The sequence below is a fragment of the Bombyx mandarina genome, chromosome 11, assembly GCF_030267445.1.
Source record: "Bombyx mandarina strain Sakado chromosome 11, ASM3026744v2".
Taxonomy (NCBI): domain Eukaryota; kingdom Metazoa; phylum Arthropoda; class Insecta; order Lepidoptera; family Bombycidae; genus Bombyx; species Bombyx mandarina.
Window position 1 is genome coordinate 9707100 of NC_143218.1, and position 9217 is coordinate 9716316.

At 35.8% G+C, this 9217-nt stretch overlaps 1 protein-coding gene across 3 annotated transcripts; it reads right to left on the reverse strand.

Moving 5' to 3' along the window:
• Positions 1-707: 707 nt before the first annotated feature.
• LOC114242223 (dynein regulatory complex subunit 3) lies at positions 708-8995 on the reverse strand. 3 transcript variants are annotated; one of them, XM_028173306.2, is made up of 9 exons: positions 8840-8995; positions 8400-8767; positions 7232-7404; positions 6388-6597; positions 5945-6085; positions 5347-5548; positions 4906-5091; positions 4117-4256; positions 708-942 (listed from the first exon to the last, which is right to left on the reverse strand). In XM_028173306.2, exons 1-9 carry the CDS (start codon positions 8937-8939, stop codon positions 798-800), a joined length of 1665 nt encoding a protein of 554 aa, XP_028029107.2. In that variant the 5' UTR covers positions 8940-8995; the 3' UTR covers positions 708-797. The 3 variants fall into 3 exon arrangements, with proteins under 3 accessions (XP_028029107.2, XP_089587033.1, XP_089587032.1); XM_089730907.1 differs by lacking the exon at positions 6388-6597; XM_089730906.1 differs by lacking the exon at positions 4906-5091.
• Positions 8996-9217: the final 222 nt, after the last annotated feature.

Genomic DNA, 9217 nt, shown 5'->3' on the forward strand with positions numbered 1-9217 from the left:
TGTTTAAGGGAGAGTAAGCACCTAAATTCGAACGAGCGGGCTTTCTTATAAACGGTTTATATTTCTTCGTTCTTGGTAGGTACTTAGGGGCTGATATTTTTATCTGGGTTAATAGATTAGGCGTGTCGGTTATTCCATGAATTATAATTATTATATCCACCTTTCATTGGGTCAGACCATAGACTCTTCCAACTATTTAAAAAAAAAAAAACTAGATTGGATTACTTATATTTCTTGTTCTGTATTGAAGAGTAGCAGCGTTTTCTGAGCGTTAATTATACCACCGCATTCTGATCATCAACTTAAACTTCCCAACTCTTACTATTGATAGGGCATATCGTGGGCCCGTAGTTTATTTCTGCCGCGAAGTAATCGGGAGTAGGTTTGAAGGGTGAGACAGTTATAAAAGATAGTGGAAGACTTTGACCTCATGTTTTGAGGTGAACACTCATGTTCTGCGGTCTATGGGTTTTGGCAATCTAGACCAGTATGCTTAGTGCGAGTTTTTTAACATTCTCGATAGCGTAAAAGTTAACCCAATTTTGTATGCAGCTGGAACAGCGCCCCTATGTAGCGGCAAACGATCCCATTCCATACAAATATACACTAACTTTTACGCTATCGAGAACGTTAAAAAACTCGCACTAAGCATACAGGTGAGGGGAGTGAGATCGTCACCAACACAACTATAAAAAAAAACTAATAAAAAACAAAACAATGTTTTATTAATATTGAATAATTAATATGCTATTTGCCACACAAATACAACAATACCACCAGGCCTCATCCTTAGTTTTTCAAAAGTCATCACCAAGTAAAGCGACCGTCTCCGGGTCTACTATTTCAGTAAGTCCCATTTGCATATCAGTCCACTCCTCCCTTTGATTGTCTATGTAGTAATTTATCTCTATTATACGATCTCGATTACGCTTTACTTCGTTACTGAAACATAGCCACGTAATTGTAAGTAATAGAACGCTATATATTCAAATTATTGTGCAAATAATAAGTATTTACATATGAAGTTTCCGTTCTAGAATACTGGCCATTTGAAACGTAGGTACCTAATGTTGTTAACAATAAATTCCAGATCCAGAATAAATTTCATTTTGAAATTCAGTCCTTTGTTTATTGATCGGTGAAAACATTATGTTTGTACATTTCTCATGAATATGGATACGATATTAACATGAGAAATTATGGTAAACGACTTTCGTCACGGTAACGATGCCGCACAAACGGCTCACAACATTAATACGTGTACGTAGTAAATCTCAAATACCTATATTAAGTGTATAATCTATGGTAGTAAACACTACGAAATAACGCATCACTCGTTATTGCTTTGAACGCTTCAGACATGAAAATTTTACTTTAAAAAATAAACCCAGTAGTCACCCGAAAACTAAAGTCAACCACGACGAATTAAAGGCGATAGTGGTAGTGGACCATTGATTATTTCAACTCTCTGTAGTTGACGATAGTCAATCTAGCGCTGAGTATCTAGAGTTAGACCATCCGTTTTCAACGTTAGCATTGAAGCCAAATATGAGTTAATTTGCATATTTTTTTTATTATTTAGATGGGTGGACAAGCTCACAGTACACCTGGTGTTAAGTGGTTACTGGAGCCCATAGACATCCACAACGTAAATGCGCCACCCATCTTGAGATATAAGTTCTAAGGTTTCAAGTATAATTATAATAACCGGCAAACTTCTTGAGCATTTGTCGACGTAGTGGGGGTAAGTTTGCGCATGGTACACTCACGTGCAAAAACATTACTTACTCTGCGTCATAATGCTATTAAATTATTAAAATCAACATATGTATTTATTTATATATTTATTAGAACATCAACAAAACATATAGGTTAATAATTGTAATAATTTAATCTTGGGGTAAAATAGATATTCCTTCTATTAAGTCAAAACTAGAGCTGTTGCCAGGTCTTGGTTCAGTTGAAGCGAAGCTGGTATTTGTAATTTTTTTTTCGTTATCATAATCTTGACCATCATCATCATCACTGTTTTCATCACCCGAGTCGCTATCATCGTGATGAGTCGACATAGGGCTCATCGGCGTAGTTTACAACTCTGTCGATTCGGTCTTCTTTTTTGTCTATAATTAATTATTTTTTGAAGATATTCGATTCGTAGTAATCGAATGTTACTTTTTTCATTTACCAGCTTCCGATTATTTTCTGTTCTTTTTTTCCATCTGAAGCCTAGCTCTTTCATAATCCGTCGTAAGCTTAATTCCGAGCCATTAAAATTTATATCTTCTTTAAATTTTTCGAAGCCTTTCTACGGTACGGAGTTTCGCTGCTTGTTATGTAGTTATTATGATTACATCTTTTTATTACAGATTGAACGAAACTATCCATTCCGGTAACTTTCTTCTTCCCTGATCTTTTCTTACCCGGAGTCCGAAACACGGCGAGCAAGCCAGAGCCTTTAGCTTCGTTAATAATGCACCTAACAGTACTCACTGATGTTTTTGTTGCTTCCGAAGTCTGTTTTAATTTTTCCATATCATTCTTCCCATGTTTTATAAAGAAGCAATATACGTCGTACACAAATTTTCTACCCTTTCTTTTAAGTACTACACCAGTTTGTCACGGCATAGTGTATGTTTTATAAAAAATCAACAAACACTCAACAAATAGCAATGGCAACAAAGTCCACAAGCAATTATAACAAATAACTTAACGATTAATAACGATAGACTTTCCACTGTACGCAAGCGTACTTTTGGGAGCAAGCGGAATGAGGGCGCAGTGCGGGACGCAGGGTTCGACTGATCTACCAATAACGCGCTCGATACGATTTCCCCTGCCGTCGCGCCTCACCCTCACCACCAAAGTGATCTAAAATTCGGTTCTGCGCAGTCAAGGTCATTTGCTCACGAAGTTTGCCGATTACTATACCAGGTTAAAAAAAAAACTTGATAAGTGGGTGCCGCAAGAACTGAACGATTGTAAACACAAGGACGCGTCAAGGTGTGCCTTGCTTAAAAGACAACGAAACGAAGAGATTGCGAACGGCCTTCACGACAATGCTCGACCTCATGCGACACAACAGACGGTCTCTACAACAGCTAGGGTTGGAAGTTTTGTGTCATCCACCGTACTAACCAGACCTTGAACCGACAGATTTCAACTTTTTCAAAGTTTGAACAACGTCTTTGCACTAAAAATTGAATACCCAAGATGCAGTACAAAATGCCTTTGAAGGGTTTATTAGCCCCCTAACTTCTTTACACCAGATTTCTTCAAGAAGTGCATTGAAAGATAACCAAGGAAATCGTAAACATGCATCGATACCATGGGTATAGATTTAGATTGATAGCTATAGTTTGGGGGTAAACGACTGATGATGATGACAAAGTAAAGATCGTCCACTGAGCAAGTGAAATTCCTCGGTAGACAACAATAAAAGTTTCTGTATACATAACGGCAATTTCGTAGGTAAATACCTATTAATAAAATCGTACAAAAATAGAAATACATTATTTCATTTAAATAATCAGAAGACACAAAAGCATTTAGCATAAATCGATGTCTATAAAAATGTAAAACAAAAATAATTTTGAATTACGAATACGATCTATATAAAAACCGAAGTCTTGCCAACAGCACTATGTCGAAACCTGTCTCAATAATAATGGTAAACCTCAGTACTGACTAAAGACGCCGGTGAAAGAAGTTGCAGTGGTCATTGACCTTTCTTATTAAGCGCGATGACTTGATTTAACTGTTTATTATTAGTGTAGTCTGCATAGATAAGATAAGAGTAGCTCTCTGTCGCGTAGCTAAAATAGTCCCTTAGGCTACGAGCGATTATGTAGGGAAAAATACATATTGACAATGTTTTCTTTATTATATAGGTACTTACTATGTATATATTTACCTACTTAGGGACTTAAAATTAGAAATAGATAAACTTATTTATTCCTTAATCTGACAACGGAGCATGTATTTTATTTTATGAGCACCCAGAATATATTATTCCCTTTGCACCTTAATGCACATACATGTACCATTTTGATAAATGGTACATGTATTAATTATTTTTATTGTATTTTTATAGTGAAGGAAGGATCGTTCGATACTCACTCATTAGTGCCTTGTACAAGTTCATCTCGCCAGTTGTTGGCACGGGTCATGAGCAAATCCTCGCGTCCATCAATAAAACGCATGTGGTTATCCGAGGATTGAGCCACTAAATTCATCATTAAATCTCGATCCATCATTACCTGCAACACGACAAACTTATCAAGGAACAAAGAACTTAAATTTGAACAACACACCAACAATTGACAAGATTAAATTGCTTAAGGAAGAAGAATTAGTTTAAAAAAGTTGAGAAAATTTATTTTAAGTTTAAACAAGGATGAATGGGAAACTGTAACAAAAACGAAAACATAATTTGATGGAGTTCCTGATTCCTAATACGCTATTGTTAATAATATCGATCTTTGTAATGTTTTTTACTACTGGTAGGACGTCTTGTGAGTACTATTTCCGGCGTGAAGCAGTAATGCGTTTCGGTTCGAAGGGCGGGGCAGCCGTTGTACTGTAAAAACTGAGACCTTAGAACTCGTGTCTTAAGGTGGATAGCGGTATTTACGTTGTAGACGTCTATGGGCTCCGGTAACCACTTAACACCAGGTGGACCCTAAGCTCATCCACCCATTTAAGCAATTACAAAAAAAAAACCTATCAAACAAAGTTATTGGCGGTCTTATCGTAACAGGGCGACGCGTGCCAGCTAGATTTGCATTACATTGTGGGTCACTTTATGACATAGTACATTTCACCTTCAGCATTGAAAACGATTTCACCATGTAGAACCTTGATTTATTTTAAAAAAGATCTCAACTGTGTGTAAAAGATTGAATCAACCTCGAATAACTCTGGGGGTACGTCTCCCAAGATGAGCTTATTCCCAAGGAGCTTTGACAGCGCCTCGAACTGTCTCATAGACCAGACGCCCTCTTGTTCGCGCCACGCTCCGAATGCGTTACGAGATACCTCCAACAGTTTCGTTACCATTTCCGTTATGTTAACAGAAAATTGTACACGAGATTCCTGTGATTAGAAAATAAAGCTGTCGCAGTGTCTCCAGTCCTTAATACGATGGCTAGAGAAAACTTAACCTCTTATACCCCAATAATATTTTCATCACAAAAATTGTACACAAGAATAATAAATACCATTTAATATTAAATTCTAACAATGACATCTTAATTTTATGTTTTATGAATCAATAAATTTAAAAGAGGTTGTTTTTATTAAAAAATACTATTAGGTTTTATTAGGTAGATACTAAAAAAAATTACAAACCTCACACTGCTCGTAGAGCTGCATCTCTATGGTCATAAGACTCTTCCACAGGTGGTAGAGGACCTCATTGAAGGTCTCGCCGAGGTCAACTATCAACGGCTCAAGCTCCTCTATGGTAGCTTGCTTCGTCGTGAACTTGTTTATGAATTCTTGCATTTCATTTACAAGCGGCCTCTTTTTGTTTTCGTATTCAATAATGATCCTATTAAATAAATAATCTTCAATCGGCAAATAAAACAATCAAGTTTCAACTTTTTAGACTAGACTTTTTTATTTGATTTGAGAGATGTATGTATGTGTATGAGAGACATATATTTAAAAAAAAAAATTATAGTAAAAGTATCCACCTAATGATGTAACACATCATAAAAGACTGTGACACTGACTGGTCAATTAATAAAAAAAATTGTTTTCATTATGTACGATTTTCGATCCAATTTCGCCAATGCTTTACTAGAATATGTTAAGTGAATTCTTAAATTCTTATATCTGGCATTAATGTGTGCATATGGCATCGTTAATTAAGGCATGTGTTACACAGTATTTTGTAACAGAAAATTTATTTATCCAATTAAAAAATATAATAAAACCTACTAACTCTTTGCTTTTCTTGACGCTCTCTTCCAACGCATCATTAACTAAATCTTTGAATAGTTTAATTTCATACTGTCTCGCGTTATAGGCTTCTAAAGCGAATTCAACCAAGCCCGCCATCGTTTCCACGTATTGTTCTTTATATCTACAAATTAAATGTGTTTTAAATTGTTAAAGTAGATAGGTTAAAAAATGAAAAATAATTATTACGGCTAGCTAAGAACTACATCAACCCAGTGGTTCGATTTTGAATGCGAAAATTCATAAAAGAATAAACGTAGTGTAATGTAATTTAATTGTTAAAAATTTAAAGATTCAGGACTGATATTTTGAGCACGACGTATATAGTAAATTATCGCCGCGAATTGCAGGTCTGTAAGTGAAACAATAGGTTACATTTACAAGTGAAACTTGAAACTATGTATAAATATTAAATATTAATTTTACTGTTCAAAAAATCCATTCAGTTCACCGCCCATCTTCAGAAGTAAATATCCATCAGGGTCCTTTTCGAACATTGCCTCGAGAAGTTCCGGCCCGCTTAGGTATTCGACGAAGGATAACGCATAAAATTTCACCCTAGCTTCGTAGTCCTCTTTGGCTAATCTTTCATTTTCCGATTTCTCGTCAGCTTCATCTAATTTTCGAAGAACACCTCTGACAATATGATTTGAATTAGATTCTAGATTTACTACCAACGTGATTTTATAACGAGCGTTTCTATATAAGTAATATGAAAAAAAATATATTCAATTCACTTATTTTCTTTTTTTTTTTAATAAAAATATTACACTGAAAAGTTAAGATTCTGTTACGTTTCACAGACGATTGCATGCAGCAGAGATACGAATATGTTAGAGGAAGTCTGAAAGTGGCACCTGTGACAGAGAAGTTTAGAAGTGCGCGTTTGGGATGGTATGAACATGTGATGAGACGAAATGACAATGAGGTTGGTAAGAGAGTGTTAACTATGAATGTGGAAAGATATAGAAGAAGAGGTAGACCTAAGAAGAAATGGATGGATGGCGTGACAGACGATATGTGTTAGAGGGGAATGAGCGAAGAAATGGTATATGATAGAAGAGTATGGAAGGAGAAAACATGTTGCGCCCCCCAGGTGACTGGGAGAAGGGCAGGAGAATGATGATGACTTGCAATCTTACACAGGTTACAAATCGTACACAGGGGGTTCATATCTAAGCAATTTGGTAGTCGCTGGTTTCCGACCTAGACCACATACCTATTAGATAGCTCTCAGTAAGCCGTGAGCATATTTTTAAAGACAAATTACCTAAACAAAGCTCTACCGTCTTCTCTTTCTGCTTCCGTGACGATTTTGTAATCAAGATATGTAACTCTGGTTAAAGCTGATTTGATAAACTGATAAGCCATAGGGTCGTCGCAGCATGGGTTTCCCTTGAAGCTCACTGAACGAAGAAAACGGAATCTGCGGAGGTAGGCCATCTGTTGAAGGATGTTCAAAAAAGGTATAAAGTAAAACTGTTAACAAAGATTGCCTGTGTATAAAGTGAAAATTAAAAAAAAAGAGTTATGAATGGATGTTAAAGATCCCTCGTTGATACAACCCTTGGTATTAGATTTAAAAGCCTCATTTAATAGACGTCAATTATATGGTCCTTATCTTACGGAATACTAATTCTCGTTATTAATATAACGCTTTAAGTTGATCTTCCATTTATTTTATTGTTTATGTATATCATTTAGCTTTTTTCCCCTACCAAATAGTTGGTAGCTAATGGGGCTATTTCAACTACGCTTGGGCGGGTAGGTGACGTCACGGGCTCAGTCTGAGAGAACACTAACCTAACACTATCCTTAGCAACAGCAGTGTATTGCTGAATCTACCACCGCATAGGGAATTGCGACCCATTGAGAAGATCCGGCAAGAAACTTAGTGGATTGTGTCGATGACGTAAAATTCTTCGTCATATTCGAAGAGTTCGACGAGAGCGATGACCGGTACTTGGAGAGTCTAAAAGCACTAAGAGTGGATCTGGAGGATCCAACAAGACATGTTTTCGGCGACAGCGACTTAGCGTTGCCCCGTCGCTTGGGTCGGATATAAAACATTTGACATGACACTAGGGAGTGGTTAGGTATAGAAGCGGCCACGATAAGAGGTTTTATGTGACGCGCTACTTTTTGGAGTTAGCATTATTCAAGTTTACATAAATGATTAGGATTTTTCTTTCCTACACCATTTCTCGTCGACCTGTCGTCAGGTTTGAGCCCCGTGAGCTCACCTACTAGTTAAGATTACGCTGATATAGCCTCTCAAGGCTCTCAGCTTAGGTAGGGAAAAAAGTCGACTTGAGAATCATAGAGTGCATCATGTGTAATTTGTAACTATTGATCTGTAACAATAACACTACCTGTCAATACATATCAGTGTTTTTTGAAACGATATATTGTTTCGTAACATAATTATTTTTACTTACTTCTTTATAATCCTCTATTATATTATCACCAATACTAAATACGAGTAATTTTTCAAGCAATTCCATGTTTTCCAGTTTCCTGATTCTGTTATGAAACAACGTAAGGATTTCCAAATTTACGAGTTTATCCAAGTTTTCAATCTTTTCAATTTTGTTAAACGATAAATCTAGTTCATTCAGGCCAGTAAGTTGATCTAGACTTTCTATTTTTTCTATTAAATTATGAGCTAAAGTTAATTTCCTTAAAGATTTCAACATCCATAGATGATCGATTCTTAAAATATTTTGAAATTCAAGTCGAACTACTTGAGCTTCATCCAAATGTACTCCTTCTTCGGCAAAAAGTCTTCCTGCTTCTTCAGTAGGCCCTGGAAGACAACAGATACAAAAGTTTTTTTATATAAGTCCCATTTTTAACGTATCATCTCTACTAAGCCCACCGTATTCAAGTATACATCTAATGATCATCGCATTATCAATGACACCAGGTTCGATGTCTGGATATATTACAAGGCTATTCAATGATCTCTTCTCGGTCATCGTTAAACGTTTGCTTGTTGCAAATTAATTTGCAGTGACTTATTTAACAGTTCATTTGTGTTAAATACCTAGTTGCTAAGTTACATGATTTCAAATAATTTGGCGGTTAAATGTTTATGGTTCAAAATGAAATTATATTAAATGATGTAATGATTATTCATTAATATGTAAAAAGTGGTTAACGTTAAGGTAGACATTATTATTATCATTTTTTATTCATTTCATGATTCACATTCTGTATTTTCATTTACTCCTTATTTCTGAACATACAAAGTTTG

What these genes read in the sequence shown, in the direction of transcription:
- LOC114242223 (XM_028173306.2), bottom strand. Translation starts at nt 8,939, where the DNA reads ATGACCGAGAAGAGATCATTGAATAGCCTTGTAATATATCCAGACATC. An exon ending in GACGGTAGAGCTTTGTTTAG is followed by an intron (nt 6,598 to 7,231) that starts GTAATTTGTCTT and finishes TCATATTGTCAG; the next exon opens with AGGTGTTCTTCGAAAATTAG. An exon ending in AGCGTCAAGAAAAGCAAAGA is followed by an intron (nt 5,549 to 5,944) that starts GTTAGTAGGTTT and finishes TTTATTTAATAG; the next exon opens with GATCATTATTGAATACGAAA.